The sequence below is a fragment of the Danio aesculapii genome, chromosome 4 (assembly GCF_903798145.1).
Source record: "Danio aesculapii chromosome 4, fDanAes4.1, whole genome shotgun sequence".
Lineage (NCBI taxonomy): Eukaryota > Metazoa > Chordata > Actinopteri > Cypriniformes > Danionidae > Danio > Danio aesculapii.
In genome coordinates this window covers 48,295,022-48,314,740 of record NC_079438.1, presented here as the reverse complement: position 1 = coordinate 48,314,740, position 19,719 = coordinate 48,295,022, and the positions used below count along the sequence as shown (strand labels likewise).

General features: G+C 36.6%; 1 protein-coding gene across 1 annotated transcript; it reads left to right on the top strand.

Moving 5' to 3' along the window:
* Positions 1 to 470: 470 nt before the first annotated feature.
* On the top strand, positions 471 to 18,855 carry syt10 (synaptotagmin X). The gene is made up of 7 exons (XM_056455102.1): positions 471 to 775; positions 2,282 to 2,738; positions 8,512 to 9,073; positions 14,625 to 14,745; positions 16,587 to 16,758; positions 17,144 to 17,273; positions 18,140 to 18,855. The coding sequence occupies exons 1-7, from the start codon at positions 589 to 591 to the stop codon at positions 18,209 to 18,211; spliced, it is 1,701 nt and encodes a 566-aa protein (XP_056311077.1). The 5' UTR covers positions 471 to 588; the 3' UTR covers positions 18,212 to 18,855.
* The last annotated feature ends 864 nt before the right edge of the window (positions 18,856 to 19,719 follow it).

Sequence of the window (19,719 nt, the reverse complement as noted above, 5' to 3'; positions counted from 1 at the left end):
CATGTGTTAAATTTAATATAGTAATAAAATAAGAACAATTTTCCCAGAGATGGGTTGCAGCTGGAAGGGCATCCGCTGCGTAAAACATGTGCTTGATAAGTTGGCGGTTCATTCCGCTGTGGCGACCCCAGATTAATAAAGGGACTACGCCGAAAAGAAAATTAATGAATGAATAAGAACAATGATAATAATAACTGAATACATATAATAAACATTTGAAGTAGTATGTGTGTGTGTTATGTAATAGAGAGTAATATAAGAACAGTAATTTTAAGAAGAACTTAATAATAATCTAACATAATAATAAAGAATTGTGTATTGAATATAATAACTGGACAATAAACATTCAAGATCATTTAAAATATGTCTTTTTTTTCGATATAATCTATTTTTAGTACATATATGCTTATGATCCTCCCTCTCTATGCAACGCGTGTCTCCTATTGGGCAGTGTAGAAATGCCCCATAATGATCCAGCGCGCCAAAGAAACTGGTGCGCCTTTGCGCGTAGGATATGGACTTGGACGCATCGCTCTCTCTCCATTCCCGTACGCATCAGCTGCACTCAGCAGCTCACATGGTGCCCCAATGAACTCTCGCCCTCACGCATCGTCCAACATACAATGGATTAACAGGAAAGACATGAATGTCCGCACAGAGGACGGCATCAGCCTGTGCCAAAGGGCTCTCCAAATAGTGACAGAGCTCTGCCTCGCCGGGCACGTCGACCGGGAGAAATGCGCGGATATATTTCCACTGGAGAGCAACATACCAGGTAAAGGAAGTTCAGGTAAATTTAACGTAAGCAACGTTGATTATTCTTTCACAGACATATGATCTCCTGGATCGTTGGCTAGACAGTAAGAGAGACTTTTTTCGGAGCATGAGCGCGCAGAGGAGGAAAGTTTGAAAAGTTCGCTCGCGCGCTTAGAAATATTTTTAACATCCATAACATTACGTAAACCAGCGATCAAACTGAAAAATGATAAACTTGTAGCTTAACATAGTTCAAATCAACATAGTTCAAATAATATATGCATTACTGGTAAAAAGCACGAGCTTTTCCGATGACACTGATGAAGACGTTAGAATAACGCACATACTAAATATACGACTGGAAATTTCAGTGTATGTATTTCAGTGTTATATTCCGTATTTAAAAGTTATCCATCTGTATATAACTGCACACTAAAAACCGTTTTGTGCATGTAATTTGTTTCATGCTTGTAATGCAGGACAAATTAAAATGAAACAATAAAGAAAACAACGCAAATAGCAGATTAATAACTCTAAAAATATCAGACAACATAGCATGTGTTCATAAATTCACAATAAAAGAGACAGGTCTACTAAAAATGAACATTCTGTCATCATTTACTCACCCTCATATTGTTCCAAACTCATGTGAATGTCTTTTTTTCATACTGAGCACAAAAGAAGATACTTTGAAGAATGTGGGCAACTAAATAATTTCTGATCAACAGTGACTCACATATTCTTCAAAAAATTTTTTTACTTTTGTGTTTAGAAGAAATAAATTAATACAAGTTGATGAAAATGATGACAGAATCTTTATTTGTGGATGAACTGTCTCTTTAAGTATTACCACAAGCACGCCAGAAACCCGAAATCTAATGAATTGGCAACAAACTGAATGCATATAATGTTTAAAGTGTAAATGACTAAATTTAATGTAAATGTAAAGTATGTTTAGCTAGCTCTAGAAGGATTTAGACATGTCTGAGGTTAATTCCTTCCCTAGTGCTCATTTGTAAGTGGTTAGTAGCACCATTAGCAGTGTGCTGTTAAAACTCTCTCCATGATTCAGCAATCATCAGCTATAATTATGCGCTGCACTGTGCATCCAGCAGCTGAGACTCCTGCACCTGTTGAGCACATATGAAGGGGTTAACAGGGCCACTCTTAAATCAATGCTTGTAAACTGATTGTTTGGTTATATTGTGTATTAACTCTGATTGCACGGACCAGCAAAATGATCTCTGCTTTACTAAAGCGAGCGCATTTCAGTCTTCTTTTTTCTTACCCCTTGCCCTCTCTTTCTTTTCTTTTTCTCTCTCCCTTTTTCTCCTGTATGTCTGTCATGCATCATTTATTGCCGCTGGTGCTCTCTGTCTGCCCGTCTGGTGTTCATTTATCTCTTTCCTGTCCTCATCTCCTTTTCCCTCACCTTCTGTTCTTTACCAACTCCTCACCACTCTCTCTCTCTCTCTCTCTCTCTTCCTCTTTCCAATCTTCTCTCTGTTCCTCTTGTTGCCTGTAGACATCTCTGTAAGTCTCCTAGCTGTGGTCGTAGGTTTCTGTGGGCTCGCCCTTTTGGTAGTCTCTCTCTTTGTCTTTTGGAAGCTGTGCTGGCCCATTTGGAGAAGCAAGGCGTTCACGTCCAATGCTGACAGCTGTCCGCCGGGGGTGCTGCTCGAGGCCCCCCCTGCACCACCTCCGGTGTCTCGTTCTGTTTCTCCTTATGCTGAGGCAAAGACCATTGGAGTGGCAGGACGACAGCCATCGCAAATCCAGCATGAGGATGAGGAGGACAAGAAGTGGAAGGTACCAGAGGTGAAAGTGAACGGCCGCAGCTCGGTTAAGATCCTAGAGGCGGCCATGAAGATCAGCCAGACGTCACCAGACATCCCTGCTGAGGTGCAGCAGGCTCTGCGGGACCGTCTGAGCAAGCAGGCCAAAATTCAGCGGCAGACCACTGAACCTACCTCGTCCTCCAGGTGATTTACACACATCTGAATACCTATTAGCTTTCATGATGAATTACATTTGACGCTTGATTGCACTTTAAACGACACTGCAGAAGAGGGTTAATCACTTCATTATTACCGCTTGAGTGAAGAACTCATCCAGCTAAAACTATATACTTGCTGAAATTGAGAAGATATGCTTATGAAGGGCTGGCTTTAGTGAATGATAAACACGTATTGAAGAATTTGCGATTCGGCGTGTGCCTTTGATATAGAAAAACACAGAGCAGCTGTTTATTTCATTTAGGAGATATCCACATTTACAGTATGCTTGCCATGGCTGCCATCCAGCTAGAAAATAGAAAAGCACAGCAGGATACAAGCCAATGCACGGCTACTAAGTAGATTCAATAACAGAAAAATACATTCATATACAGTATACGTACGCATAAGTACACCCCTCACAAATCTCTCTTTTAAATTCATACTTTTAATAGGAAGCTATACAATATTATGTTTGTGCATATACATTATATTAGTAAGTACTGAAGCCAAATCTGGAGCTTATCGAACAAAATAACTTACGAGAACGGTCTAAAAACTAGTACAGCCAAATTTATGTTATAGAAAAATATTAAATACAAATTTTTAAAAAGAGAAAAAAAAAACAAGAGAAGAAAAAAAATTTGTTGAAATTTTGTAAGTTATAATGTTTTTTTGCAATATTTAGCTTGAATTTAATTGTATTATCTTTCAATTTCTAAATATGGTTGGGGACTAAAATTCATTCATTCATTCATTTTCTTTTCAGTTTAGTCCCTTTATTAATCCGGGGTCGCCACAGCAGAATGAACCGCCAACTTATTCAGCACGTTTTAACGCAGCGGATGCCCTTCCAGCTGCAACCATCCATACACACTCATTCAGACTCATACACTATGGACAATTTATTTCACCCAATTCACCTGTACCGCATGTCTTTGGACTGTGGGGGAAACCGGAGCACCCGGAGAAAACCCACGCGAACGCAGGGAGAGCATGCAAACTCCACACAGAAACGCCAACTGATGGTGACTAAAATATTATTTTATAAATATATGTTTAATAAATCTGTTTTACAAATAAATTTGTAAATGGATAGAAATATTCATTTTCAAAATGGGGTGTTCTCAATTATGTTGAGCACTGTACAGTTCTGTTTCTAAGAATTAGCCAACCAACAGCTCTGGTGTTTCATTAAAGATTGTTGGAATAAAAGATCATCCATATTTACCACAAGGTATAAGAAATATCGATACAAAAAAAAAAACTTTTTTTTGATAAATTGTTTGATACAGACCAATAAATAAATAATAATTATAATTATAACAAGTAATAATAATAATAATAATAATAATAATAAGTATTTAGTGTGTCCTACATTGGCACTAAGCAAACTCCTGGACACAGGCAGAGTATTCAGAACTTCAGAACAGATGCCATTATAATATTCATTAAAACGTATCCTAGTTGTGATTTAAAGGGACACTAAGTTAGAATTTATGCACTACTAAATATTTTTTGTTGCACCACTGAACTTGGTTTAAACGCAACGCTACAACTCCACTAAATATTTACGACAGCATCTACCATGTATAACGGTAGAAAAGAGATGACAGCGAGATTAGTTTACATTGAGGAGCTCATGTTTTGATAAGGACTACGCAGGACTTTACGGAGAGCTTACGACCTACTAACTACGATTTACCTTAAGAACATGTGGTGCAACCCAAGTGAGAACAAATTTAGTTACAAACTAGCAAGTAGTTACTAAGCCCCTAGTGTGGACTTTACGTTCCAGTTTTAGAAAGAACTTACGATTAGCTGGTGCAACCCGTCCCAGCACTTGGTTCAGGCCAGTTTATGACTCTTAGTGTTGTATAAGTTGTTTTTTTAAATACAGTTTCACTGTTCAAGGGAAGAAAAATAAACCTACATTTATTCATTCACTTTCCTTCATCTTAGTCCCTGATTATGAGGGGTCATCACAGCGGAATGAACCGCCAACTAATCCAGCATATGTTTTACACCATTCCAGATGCCTTTCCAGCAATCCAGAACTGGCAAACACCCATACACTCTCAGATTCACACACACATGCTCATACACTATTTTCAATTTAGTTTAGACCCAATTCACATTCATAGTGCATGTGTTTGGATTGTGAGAAAGAAGCACCCGGAGGAAACCCACACTAACACAAGAACATACGAACTCCACACTGAAATGACAACTAGCCAGACTAAGAAATAATCATATTTAGTCATCATAGCATTATTAATCAACTAATCTAATAATGATGGTACACTAATTAACTCTATCAATGCCTGAGAGCAGGTTATCGCTACTTTGACATGAGCAGCTCATGATAGTTTTCAGTTTCTTGATCTGAGCGATCTCCATCTCTGCAAGTGCTGTAAACTCTAGTTACTAATAAAGACCATTTGAAAATGGTTTATAAATAGCTTGTCAATGAAAAAAACAAGCATCTCAAAACAGAGAACAGAACATCTGTTAACATACAAAAAATTAGTGGTCAAAAGTGCATAGATTTCCATCACATATTTTCACGTGTTCATTATATTGAAAGGTTGGTGGTACTTCTGTTAGTTGCATACGTCCATTAATCACTACAGCTCACCAATCAGAGCCCTGGAGTCACATTGCCATGGAAACAGCATTTTGCGACCATAACAATTAAACAATCAGCCCTTCTTCTCTTTGTTTCACATGGCACGGTGTTTAAAGAAAGCAGAGATGTAATTAGTGTTGCCACGCAATAGCCTTGACATGCTGCAACTGTTTGTCCGACTGGGGAAGTGAGGAACAGCTGTGCTCAAATCCTCATGGAATCCATTACTGACAAGCCACAGAACTGTCAATAAAGGTCCCATGAAAATTAAATAATGTTTATTAGATGTTAGTTTCAGGCTGTTTTAAGGAAATCTATTTACTTGTGTGACTCCAAATCAGTGACAACATTCTCGATTAGAAGATATGAAGGAAATATAAACATGTAAAGCTTGCAGTTTGTCATTTCCACCTAAATTGATCAAAGTTTTCTTTCACATCACCTCATACTACATTTTCTCATCAAATCTTGACCAATCAAATACTCTCTAGCTTCTGACATTTCCCAACCCCTTTAAGATGCTTGATGCGCTTGAGCTCAACTGCTCTCACTGGCAGCGCTGTGATGAAATGAAACGCTATTGGCTGTTTTTTTAAAAGGGGAGGAGCTACTCTATTCCCCACCCTCTGTACATTTTTTAGATTACGTCAAACATCGTCAAACATCGAACAATTCAAAGCACTTCACAGGACCTTTAAAACGTCAACACGGTGTAACTCATAAGGTGTCTTTGTATTAATGGGGTTTGCAAAAAGGTGATGCTTAAAGGTCACTAGAAAATACTGTTTGATACATGCCATGTTTTCTTTTCCCATTCTTATGCTATTTATTAAATATTATTAAAGTACTCAAGATTTCAAGTTCGTTTTAACTCATAATATTAAATATATAAAATACATTAACTATACAAAATACTTTAAAATGGGCTAAAATGTGTTATTTCATGGTATACTGATCACTAAAGAGAGCTGAATTTCTTGGTAAAGTGGACAGTTTAGCTTTTACTAATGAGTTTATGCCCTGCTGGAGATTTTTAAATCATTTTGGAACCAAAGATGTATGAAATGCCAATGTTTTGTAACTCCTTATGGTTTTATATTGCCTCGAGTGAAAACTTCTTAATGATCTGCAGTCACAACCCATTAAGAGCAGTAAAAATGACTTTTTTTTCCACATATCGAGCAAATATCTTTATTAAAACGCTTTAGTACTTAAGCTGGAATTCTGGTCCATTTATACAGTGCTATGTCGAAAGATTTTATTGAAGTGTGCAAATACTACTGTATGCATGAGAACGTGTGTTATGATATTCATCATAAATGGACTTCTTTCCGCAGTAATATCAACAAGACTAGGGTTCTACAGCTTTGTAGCTCATGCGTAGTGATCATAATCTGAGTATTCTGCAACAGGTGTCTGTGCTTATAAGACTGGAAGTTTTCTTATATCTTAAATGGGAGAGAAGAACTCCGAATTCTTTACGGCTGGCTAGACATTTCAGAAACACTGCCTTGTATTTCGAAAGAAGTCCGCTTCAAAACATCCGAAGACAGCAGTTAATTACTGTCTGCCTTCAATTTATCATTGCATTGTGTTGGGATGTTTGTGCAAATTGCGGGGCATGATGTTCAGCAAACATGTGCAGGTGACAGACAGATTAATACTGATGATGGATACTGAAAAATGGATTCTTTAACTTTAAATTTGGTATTTGTAATTACTATGATTACTACTAAATAAGTTAAAGTTATATATTCCATGACTTTTTTGTTGCATGATATCAGTGTCATATGTTTGTTGTCACTGTCCTAAAGGTGGTAGTTGCTAGGAAACACCAAGGATTAGAGAGCTATGATTTCCACATAAGAGTTAAGTTGAGTGTTGACAATGTGATTTCCAGTAAAGAATATATAGCCTTGGCTATTTTGATGAAATATAGTGAAGTCTACAATATAAAAGTGGCTAAAAATGGAATAGAAGTGTTTATGCAGGAACATGCACTACTACAGTGCTTGCAATCTAGTGCTATAGGGAGTACCGTAAAAAGGAGCATTGTCAAGTAAAGCTGAAGATGTGATAGTCTGTTCTTCCCTTTTATTATATATACCAGACCAGGACGTCTTGGAAATTATTCAACACTGCCTGACAAAAGTCTTGTTGCCTATCCAAGTTTTAGGAGAAACAAATAATAACTTGATCATGAACTCCCAGAGTTCATCAAGATTCTTTGGATTCATCTTCAATGCCTCCTCCATCTTACCCCATACGTGCTCAATAATGTTCATGTCTGCTGACTGGGCTGGCCAATCCTTGAGCACCTTAACCTTCTTAGATTTCAGGAACTTTGATGTGGAGGCTGAAGTATGAGAAGGAGCGCTATCCTGCTGAAGAATTTGCCCTCTCCTGTGGTTTATTATGTAATGGGCAGCACAAATGTCTTGATACCTCAGGCTGTTGATGTTGCCATCCACTTAGCAGATCTCTCGCACGCCCTCTATACTGAATGTAACCCCAAACTATGCTTTTTCACCCAACTTTCACCAAACTGATTTCTGTGAGAATCTTGGGTTCATGCGGGTTCCAATAGGTCTTCTGCAGTATTTGTGATGATCGGGATGCGGTTCAACAGATGATTCATCAGAAAAATCTACCTTTTTGACAATCTTATCCCAAAGAAACAATATTTTTGCATACGGTATGGGGGTATATAGACATGTACAAATAGAAATATATGGCAAAATATATATTAAAATAATATTTGTCAATTGTTAGTACATTATACATTATAAGAGTGATTTATAAATCCATCAACTCATTCTAAATATTGCTTTAAGCTTTAAATGATATATTTCAATATACAGTATTTTAAAATATGTTCCTCATGTTGCTATTTATTTTATTAACATTATTGTTCAAAAGAGCAGTTTAAATAGTTCAATGTGACACTTTGCCTACACAAGAACGATTAAAAAAATGAATTAATGTTGTTTAAGTTGGCGTGAAGCAGAAGAAGAAGAAGAAAGTAAGACACAACTTGGATTTGTCCACTTGACTCTATAGCTATTTGCTATTTCTGTGTCAGTCTTGATTTCACAGTAACTACATGATAAGCAAGTTCCTCTCCTTTCATAGGCACAATTCTTTCCGCCGACACCTGCCCCGGCAGATGAATGTGACCAGTGTGGACTTCACCATGGACACTCTACCTGTGCGCCAGTCTTCTGCAGTCAGCATCGGCCGTATAAAACCTGAACTGTACAAGCAGAAGTCCGTGGACTCTGAAGAGGGTACGAAGGAGCCGGTGGAGACGTGCGGAAAACTGAGCTTTGCTCTAAGCTATGACTATGAGGAACAAGCTCTTGTGGTTCGCATTCTCAAGGCCCTGGAACTGCCCGCCAAAGACTTCACCGGTACCTCAGACCCCTATGTGAAGATATACCTGCTTCCAGAGCGCAAAAAGAAGTTTCAGACACGGGTCCACCGCAAAACCCTCAATCCCACATTCGACGAGGATTTCCGTTTCCCTGTGGAGTACAGCGAGCTGTGTAATCGCAAGTTGCACTTCAGCGTGTACGACTTTGACCGCTTCACGAGTCATGATATGATTGGTGAGGTGGTGGTTGATAACCTGTTTGAGCTGTCTGATTTATCACGCGAAGCTGTGGTTTGGAAGGACATCCTTGCAGCCACTACAGTAAGTATAATTCATAACTCAACGAGACCAGATTAATGGTAGGGTTGTTCCCCATCTAGAGTTGGAGTTCTTAGATTGAGAATGTGTTTTTCTAAGCGCCTGAACTGGAATCGAGTTTGAGATTTCAAACATGATGCAGAATTGCAGTTCAAAATGTCTAATCAATTTACATTTTAATTAAATTCAAAGTTTAATTAGCTGAAATAAAAAAAAAAACGTAACTACACATGCTCTGTGATTGGTCGGCTTGGTAGCGCTTACGAGCGTGGGCAGTGCTGACAGCCACGAGCCCAATGGAGCGATTGTTTACAAGTGTCGAGTCCCGTGAAGGAACTCTAGATGGAAACTCATTTTACCTTAAAGATTAAAGTTGTTGCATGTCGGCCAGTTCCGGCCTCTGAATGAGCGAGTTTTAGTTACTTGTAGCGTTCAGAAAAAAGAAACACCCACAAAGAAACTCGACACAGAGGAACATAAAACCTACTGCCAGCTAGCGTTTCAGAAGTGTTATTGCAGAGCAACACAAACAGCACGCAGAAGTATAAAAGTACGACTACACGCAAGGCAGGCGCCGTGGGTGATGTCGATCACTCGACGCAGAAGTATAATACAGCCTTAAGCCGAAGGAAAATGACTGAATGTATATAATTCAATGCAATTGAATACTGCACAGTAATTTACTGTAAAGTTTAATGTTGGCATGCCAATAAAAGGAAAGAAAGAAAGAAAGAAAGAAGAAAGAAAGAAAGAAAGAAAGAAAGAAAGAAAGAAAGAAAGAAAGAAAGAAAGAAAGAAAGAAAGAAAGAAAGAAAGAAAGAAAAAAAAGCAGACAAAGAGATACGATATACAACACGATTATGTTTATATTTAAATTATTTCCCGAATTGTGTTACATGTCCTGCATTTTCTTTATGCAATTCATAATTAAAATCAGTACATTCCTCATCCAATCATTCCAAAGCAACCCCAATTACAGCCAATTCAATTTATGACTGTAATAAAAATGTAAATATTAGAATTCCTGACATTCCTGTAGCATGTGCCAACAACATCAGAATTACAAGGATATTTGTATTGCAAATGTACGAACTGATCACATAATTCCATTTCAATCACACTGAGCTCAAAGCAAAATCGTCTGCATGGGAATGAAGGCCTCATTAACAGATAGATTGATCTGTTATGTAAAGCCAGGTGTGAGGGAGGGCTCATATCTCCAGACTGACTCAGGGCACCCACATACCCCTTCCTAAAATAGATACAATTGCCCGTTTCCAGAGGCACCGGAAGCATGATTACCAAGCCAGAGCCTTCAAACGACAGCCATGACTAATCCAACAGGTGTGGAATTGAGTTTGTCCTGCTGCAGAGTACAATACGACATGTTACAGGCAGTACTGTACATTTCAGGAGGAACCCAAGCTATTTCTGCACAAGTATTATTTTAGGTTCCTTAGTCAGTTTGGCCCTCATGATAATGAAGCCCACTCATTACGCCTCGGTTAAAATATCAGAATTTATGTAATCATTGTTTATGAGGGATTTTAAGCATGTAAAAGCATTTTTCATCTGCAAAATGCTGAAGATATTCTAAGGAATGCTTTAAATGTTCATACTGTATAATGAGAGTCAATAGGACTCCAAGAAAATCTAATAGAAAAATATATCCAATATAAAACAGTGCATATCTAAAAAGAAAATCCATTTCAGAGTCCATTAGAGTTCTTTTGAATACAATTGGCATTCATAATATGAACAGAACCTGCAGCTCTGGGTGAATTAGCCCTTCAATATTTGGTAATAAACAATATAGACGTGTTTAGCCTTATTCTATCTAACATGAAGGTAAGGAAAAGCTTTGTGCACTTATTTTAAATGTTATCAACAACTGTTCAAAGTAACTGCAACATTGAACCTTACAGTAGTTTAAGCTATATGTGATTTCTCATAGGACTTGAAGAATTAAAACTTAGTTTAAGTGGTAATTTATGACAATTCATCATGTATTATTACATATATACTGACATTTTCAACAACTAGACAATCTTTAAAGGTAAAAGGCATTGTCTGTCACATTCACCAGTGACTCATATGCATTTAATAATGATGTCCCAGTGCCTTCCTGCTACAGAGAAACAGTGAATGGTGACAGCGTTTCATTTGGTCCGTGAGTCATTCCTGTTTAGGAAACACAATCTCCTCCTTCTACTTGTTTGACGCATCAGTCCCTTTCAGGCTCATTAGTTTTCTGATTGTGTTGTTTTCAATATATTTATCCCTTTTCCTGTTGCTCGCTTGTTTGGGATGCACATTAAGGTGCCTGTCCAGTCAATTCTGCTGCGTTTAGCTAACAATTACATCACCAACATTCCTCCCCATTCTTTCCCTCATAACACAAAAGTATTGATGTATAGTGTTGGATTGGCAATGGAGAGGTTTCGACCTGTTGTGAGAGTATCGCAACTGCCCTTTAGGGACAAAAACAACGCAGACACTCCAGACCAGCTGCTCTTAGACCCCGACTGTGGAGAGAAGTAGCTTGTAGCTCTCAATTCCTAAAATAGTCAGAGCCATAGATTGTAGCCTTGCTCCGCTACACTTCCGACTGCATATTGAAACCCTCTATTTTATCCTAAGCTGACGTTTGAAGGTCTAATTTTGTTCTCTGTATTTTGGAGCATTGCTGCGGTGGTAAAAGGGCATCCAGATCTGGAGGAGGGGAAGTTGGACAGTCAAAGCAGGAAGGGTATTATTGCCCCAGAACATTTGCGTTAGGAGATGTGACTCCTGAACTAGCCCATGGCTTTTTGTATTCAGCACTTGTACTGTGGATAACAAGAGCAGTTGGATGTGGACACAAAGAGAGCTCTGACGTCAGACTACGCGTTTGTTTTGATATTTACTCAGTGTTGAAGCCCATTGACACCAAGATAACTAATAATAATTCCTTAAATATATATATATATATATATATATATATATATATATATATATATATATATATATATATATATATATATATATATATATATATATATATATATATATATATAGTGCTTTTTCTGGGCACTCAAAGCACTTTGCACATTTTTGGGGGAATCTCTTCATCCACCACCAGTGTGCAGCATCCACCTGGATGACGCGACAGCCATTAAATTGCGCCAGACCGCGCACCACACACCAGCTGATTGATGAAGAGGAGACAGAGTGATGAAGCCAATTATGATATGGAGATGGTTAGGAGGCCATGATGAACAGAGGCCAGTGGGCAAACCCTTACTCTTTTTTGAAGGACATCCTGGAAATTTTAATGACCACAGAGAGTCAGGACCTCGGTTTAACATCTCATTCGAAAGCTCACTGAGCAGTATAGAGTCCCCTTCACTATACTAGGGCATTGAGACCCACACAGACCGCAGCTTGAGAGCCCCCTGCTGGTCTCACTAACAACACTCCCTGCAGCAACCTAGCTTTCCCATGTGGTCTCCCCCATGTGGCAGCCCTGCTTAGCTTCAGTGGGCAACCATGTGATATTCCTATAACCACATATAACTTCACAATATACAGCATACACACTAAAGCAAGATTGTTCTGCTTAATACATACAAATGATGTATATTTGTTGGCTGCTCAATAAAGATGGATTCAGATTGGCTGACAGTGTATTTAAATACAAATATTAATACAAATGCACCAGTTATGTACAGTACATGTGAATATGTTTGCGATTATGCTTTTTCTGTGAAAATTGTTTAATACATGCCAATTCACAATATTGTAGTCACTAGGGATGCTCCAATTGATCGGCAGGAGATCAATTATCAGCCGATAATTACATTTTATGGCTCGATCGGTACTCGCTTATCTGGCCGATCACATGAACCGATCGTAAGTGTTAGTTTACGGGTTTACTTTTAAGCAGAGGAAGATGCATTTTAACTTCTTTTGCATCAAAACTGCACTCCAAACTCTTCATTGAGGCATGTTGAATTCTTCTTCCTTAATTCGTAATGTTTCCAAATTGCATTGTCATTGTCATTGTCAGTTCTTACCATTTTTAAAATCTGTTTAGTCTATTATTTTCTGTAAACTGCTTCTGACCATGACTTGTCCACACAACATGGTTATAACAGATGTGTTTAAGGGATTATATTCAACATCCTTCGTTTATTCTTTTGGGAAAGGAGAAAGCTCCACTTAAGTATTGTGCTTAGAGGGAAAATGTACTTTATGTAAAGTTAAAGTTGTATAAACCTTAAAGAATCAGAACTCGGTACTGGCCGATCGCCATGATGAGGAATAGGTACACGATATCCACTCCAAAAATCCTGATCAGAGCCTCTCTAATAATAACAATATAGTAGATATTAAATAATTTATAAAATATTTTAATATTGTTTTTATTTTTGCACTTTGACAACTAAATTATTTTTTGTATTATTTTTTCAATAATATCAATTTTTTGATCAACTTCAGATGTTGATTAATGTATATTAAAATACAAAACATATTTTAAATTATATAATATTTGTAATGTATTTCACTGTGTTTTATAAATGCAGCCTTGGTGAGATTAATAAACTCATTTAAAAATAACATTATAAATATAACTGACTGATAATACATAAAGTAACACATTGAATTAATTCAATGTAATAGAAAGATAAAAAGACGAGCATTGTAATCAAAAAGAAGCCATAAAAATAACCCTATGCAATCAATAATACAGAGAAACTGCACATACTGTGCTTTAAGGGCTGAAAACACCAAGATGGTGCGCCTGAAATTTAAACACGAGAAAATATAGTATGACAGCGTTTAAGCCTGTACGTTTCTTCCTGTTACGCAATATGTTTTTAATCTTTACTTGGACAGATTAATCACTATCTTTAGCTGCCTCTGAAAGAATAATGGCTGGCTTATTCCAGTACCGAGAAGCTGTAAATAACAAAATACGCACTGGCCTTTTAGAATAATCTTTACCGCCTCTTCAAAGCTAATAAAGGTCAGGAAGCTAGGTTTGTCTCATTCAAAACTGAGTTATTTAATCGCACTAGAACAAGCCACCCAAACGATACATCCCACAGTAGCCAAAACACACAGACACAGCAGTCTTCTCGGAAGAAGCTTGCTTCTTTAAAAGACTCACAATTCTCTCCACTATGTAGCTGTTTCCTTTTCCCGGAGATTGTTTTGCTGCATTTTTTAAAGAGAAATATCCCCTCTCTAGATTAAAAATAGACTTTGTTTAAACCTGATGAGATAATAATAGTCCAATATCGCTCAAGCTATGTTTGAAGGAAAATAAAAGACTATCTGGAGAGTCAATCAATAAGGGTTTTGTTTGCAAGGCTCTCTGAAGAGACTCTAAAGAGGAAAATAATCGTACAATGCATATCGAGGATCATGCCTTCGCTGCAGATTGTTTTATCAATACCTTACAATGTTATTTTAGGACACTGTTGTGCAGATGCTACCTTAGCAGTCACGTTGCATCACAGTAAATCAAGCAGATTTTCTTCTTAATTACTTTTTTTTTTCTTTCTTTCAGGAGAGCGTGGATCTGGGTGAAATAATGTACTCCCTTTGCTATCTTCCCACGGCTGGACGTATGACCCTCACAGTCATCAAATGTCGCAATCTAAAAGCCATGGACATAACTGGCTATTCTGGTCAGTGTTAACCCTTACATTCTGTCTAGTTTGACTGTTTGTCTTTATGTTTGGAGCCACTTTTTAACAAAAACGTATTTATAGGGTGCAATCGCAAAGTAGAACATTTTTTTTAAGGAAAAATCTATGAAAAGTTATTTGAGAAACCAAAATGGTCCTATTTTGGCATAAGAATGGAAACCCCCATTAATTGTTCATATGCCTGACCAATGAGGCCAATTGCACATTTGGTTTCTGTTTAGTTTAATTCCAAGGTGTCAGACTCAGTTCCTGGAGGGCTGCAGCTCTGTTTAGTTTAGTTCCAGTTCTAAAAAACACATCTGATCATACTAAATGAGTCGTTCAGGCTTGTGCGAAACCTACAAACAAGTGTGTGAAGCAGGGTTGGAACTAAACTGTGTAGAGCTGTGTCCTTCAGAAACTAAGTTTGACACCCCTGGTTTAACTAATACTAATCTACTTAACATAAAACTGTAGTTACTAGTGAAGTGCAGAGTATGCATTGATTGATGCCACCTTGCAAAATTACAAAATAAAAAGTACACTTTGAAAAATCTTTGCATAAAACTCATCACATTCAAGAAGGAAATTCAGCATCACCACTGAAACATTCCACTAATTCTTCTAAAAACACCACCAATGTTTATGCTTGTTTTACCCTGATGTCGATTTCTGTGTATTCTGGCATCTCAATTTCTTTTTTAATGTAACACATCAACCATGGTCTTATACTTGCTAAACACCCTCTGGCTCAGCCTTCCTTCTACAGAAGCCACGTCCGGTACGGTCACTATTGGCTGAGCTGGAGAATATGCATGGTGGAATTTATGTTTTGAGGGTGCATGCATGGATGGCAGATAAACTAATAAACTTCATACTCAGAGTAAATAAACGAAAACTGGGTTCAGATTTAGTTTATTTAATAGTAAACAGCTAATTTAGTTTAAATACTTCACATTTAATTTAATGTTACTTTTTGTGATTAAGTTCTGTGCGGCTACATGACTTGAGTTAATGGTGTATGTTGCTCTTATAATTGAGCAATTGCTGTACTTATGTCAGTCCTGTGACAAGTAAAGTCACCTGTTTTTACTATCTACTACTTATTTTAAATACTCAGAGATACTATAGAGCACATATTACTCACTTTTTTAATGAGTAATTAGTAATGTAATGCAAATGTATTGATAAATGTAAGAAGGTTGACTTTACCTATTTTATTTGTGTTATACCATAGCCATAGAATTCAGATAGCCTTTACTCAACAAATGGAATTAAATACCCTTATTAGTATTTTTTTTTAATAGATCCTGTAGATTTTTTTTTCATTTGCCTGGACGTTTTTAATAATCATTAAGATCTGGTTAAAATTTGTTAATAAGTATTGCTAAGCTACTATTTCTGAACCACATTTTCCCACTCATATCATTATGTATTTAAAAAGTGTGAAATTTTACCAATTGATTGCATAAAAAAAAATAGATACAAAAATGTATGTCACAAAAAATAAAATAAAATATACACCATTCAAAAAGTCTTTAGAGAAAATAAATTACTTTTTTTTCGGAAGTAGGGTCTCCAAATCTCAAAAAGATGTGTCATTTTTGATAACGGAGAGTTAATGCGTTTTAAAATTTTTTCATAATCAGGTCACATGAGTATAGAAAGATATAAAGCTGACAAATCAATGCTAAGTATGTTTTTTGAGATATTAAAATGCCTGCGGCGTTTGCCAGATCTCAAGTAGACAGAACATGAGAGTTCAGAAAACAAATAAGAAATAAATCTAAAGCTAAGCTAATGCTATATTCTTTAAATAAGCTTGATACTTCTGTCCACAGATCCATATGTTAAAGTAGCCCTCATATGTGATGGTCGGAGGCTGAAGAAGCGGAAGACGACCACCAAAAAGAACACGCTCAACCCGGTCTATAACGAGGCCATCATTTTCGACATCCCACCTGAGAATGTGGAGCAGGTCAGCCTGTCAATCACGGTGATGGACTACGACAGGTCAGTTCCTGCTACTTGGGAAGAACAGCATCTACAAAACATGCTACAGACAAATTATTCTGACAACAGCGATAATGATAGTGATTATACTATTAAGATAGCATGCAATATTTGCAGCTAACATCTTAATGGAGATCTTTCAGTTTGGTTTTTATAAACTCTGCTGTGCATATTTATTAAATCAGACAGCTACACTGTAATTAGGAGCAGATTATGCCATCAAAACATCTCTCAGCCTTCAAGGAGTGAAATACAGTACTGTATATATGCATACGAATGGGGGGCCATTTATGCACTGATGATTTTGTACCGCTAACTTTCCACATGCACAACCTGGCTAGACCACTCCATAAAGAAAATGCTTTGTATTGTGTTTCTCTTTCAGAGTTGGACACAATGAAGTGATAGGGGTGTGCAGGGCAGGGCCTGATGCAGAGGGTCTTGGAAGAGACCACTGGAACGAGATGTTAGCTTATCCACGCAAGCCCATCACCCACTGGCATGCACTATGTGAGGTGAGAGACTTGAAATGGCTTATTTGAGTTCATAAAGAATGTGTTGCACTATGGATTTGGAGGATTTATTGACTACTGTTTGAAGATTTTAATATATCAAAGTAACATTTGAATAATAAAAAAAATGTTTTGTTGATACTGTGAGACTCTTACATAATAAATAAACTGTGACATCGGACCACAAAACCATAAGGGTCCATTTTTTTGGAATATCAGATTTATAAATTATCTAAAAGCTGAAAAAATGATTAGAAAAGTCATTAAAAATAAGCTTTCCATTGAAGAACTGTTTGTTAAGACAAAAAATGGGCTTCAAAATCTAAATTCTAAGAAAATCACCATCAAGTTGTTCAAATTTGATTCTTAGCAATGCAGATTACTGTTCAAAAATGAAGTTTTGATAGATTTACAGAAGGAAATTTTCAAAATGTATGCATGGAAGATGATTGTTGGCATAAAATACCTACAATATTTGCCATTCAATGATTTCTGGCTATTCCCAATGCAACAAAATACTGGAATTGTGGTATTATTGTGGAAAATACTGGAATTGTGGAACATACGTGCATACTTTTTAACATTTTTTATTTATTTATATATAATTGTGACCCTATACCACAATTCCATGTGCGTACGTACATACATATATACATACATAATTACATACATACATATATATATAGGGCCCCACCAGAAAAGTATAGTATTGTGATTCTATTTATTTCACTATAAAAATGATTTCTGAAACGTATATATTGCCACTGGCTCCTATAAATGTAACAGTTTGTGTACATTGAGCAGAGTGTATATAGTGAAAGTAAGTCTATTATGTCCTAAACTCCTTACATTTTAATTGTATCTTGCAGTGGCCAGGAAGAGCATCCAGTTTTGAGAGTCAAGGATCATGTCCATCTCCAAAACCCCCACAGACCCCTTAACATCCCGGAACCCACCCAACCCTAACCGCAAAACCCACTGCGTTTGTATCATTTATAGGGTATATTTTTCTCTAGCCGTAACTTGTCAGGTTGCATTTTTAGTAAGGACTAAACAGTACTGGTATCCCTGCTACAGACACAATCAAGTACTAAAATCCTCAATTTGTCTTATGTTGTGCTCTACTGGTGCTGAGTTTATGAGCTCCTAAAACAATATTTTTCAGGACGCTTTGTAGTAGACAGTCAAATGATATAAAGCTTCTTTCTGTTTGACAGTATAATGACGCCATGTAATTTTACAGACACATGAAATGACAGTGCTTTTCATTTCTAGGGATTGAACGCTTCAAATACATATTCCGGTTTGGTGAAAATATTCAGCAAATTTGATTGAGGGTTATGAAAAAGAAGAGGCGTTCAAAGATGCAATCAAGATCTGTTAGATATGGCTAAACATCAATCACAATATCACATGACCAAATAGAAATCAATAGTAATGTCAACACGTATTCCTTTATTTATCAAGCCTCTTTTCTCTCTCTTTATAAAAAGATGCTTTGTGAGGATAACGCTCTGTCAGAGCATGTTTACAGTATATATAAATCATATCCCATATACTAATACCACATCTACTAATCATTCACTTAGGCTGATTATATATAATGATTCAAATATTAAATTAAAAACAATAAATATTAAAACTTAATGAAGATCTATTTGACTACATATTAAATTAATTTGAATAATGTCTTCATTATACTTGAACACTTCAAAACTAATTAAAATACTATACTTAATTATTTACATGGATGGATGGATGGATGGATGGATGGATGGATGGATGGATGGATGGATGGATGGATGGATTTATTTATGGTATGTCATCATGATTCAGGACCCATTCTAATGAAATAAGCAAATCACACTTTGTTTTGATCCTTAAAACCCCTTTACTTCATAACCCACAGACAATACTATAGCAGAATAAGAAACTGGTCACACTTTACAATAAGGTTTCATTAGTTTATGTATTTACTAACACAAACTAAGTAGGAACAATGCTTGTACAGCATTTATTAATGCATTAATAAAAAACTAAATCCATGCTTGTTAACAATAGTTGAGGTTAATAAACTATAACAAAATAACATAAGTTAATAAGCAACTGTATTTTATGAGCAACAAATACTGTAATAAATGTGTTGTTCATTGTTTGTTCATGTTAGTAAATTCATTAACTCATATAATCTTATTGCAAAGTGTTACCAAGAAGCTTTAAAAAGACAATATAAAAATGAGATGAATGAAGGCACAAAACTTGTGATCATATGCAAATTGTCCCAGGAATTAGGTATTTTTCTAACACATAAAAATTGGTTTTATTTTTCTTTGCTTGCATGTGCTAATTATGGTCAAATGGGACTACACAGTAGCCAAATGATGTAGCCTGTTAGTGTTGATTTGTTTGTAGTCTGGATATATTATTCTCTAATTTTAAAGCCGAACAA

What these genes read in the sequence shown, in the direction of transcription:
- syt10 (XM_056455102.1), top strand. Translation starts at nt 589, where the DNA reads ATGAACTCTCGCCCTCACGCATCGTCCAACATACAATGGATTAACAGG. An exon ending in ACTGGAGAGCAACATACCAG is followed by an intron (nt 776 to 2,281) that starts GTAAAGGAAGTT and finishes TGTTGCCTGTAG; the next exon opens with ACATCTCTGTAAGTCTCCTA. An exon ending in GGACATAACTGGCTATTCTG is followed by an intron (nt 14,746 to 16,586) that starts GTCAGTGTTAAC and finishes TTCTGTCCACAG; the next exon opens with ATCCATATGTTAAAGTAGCC.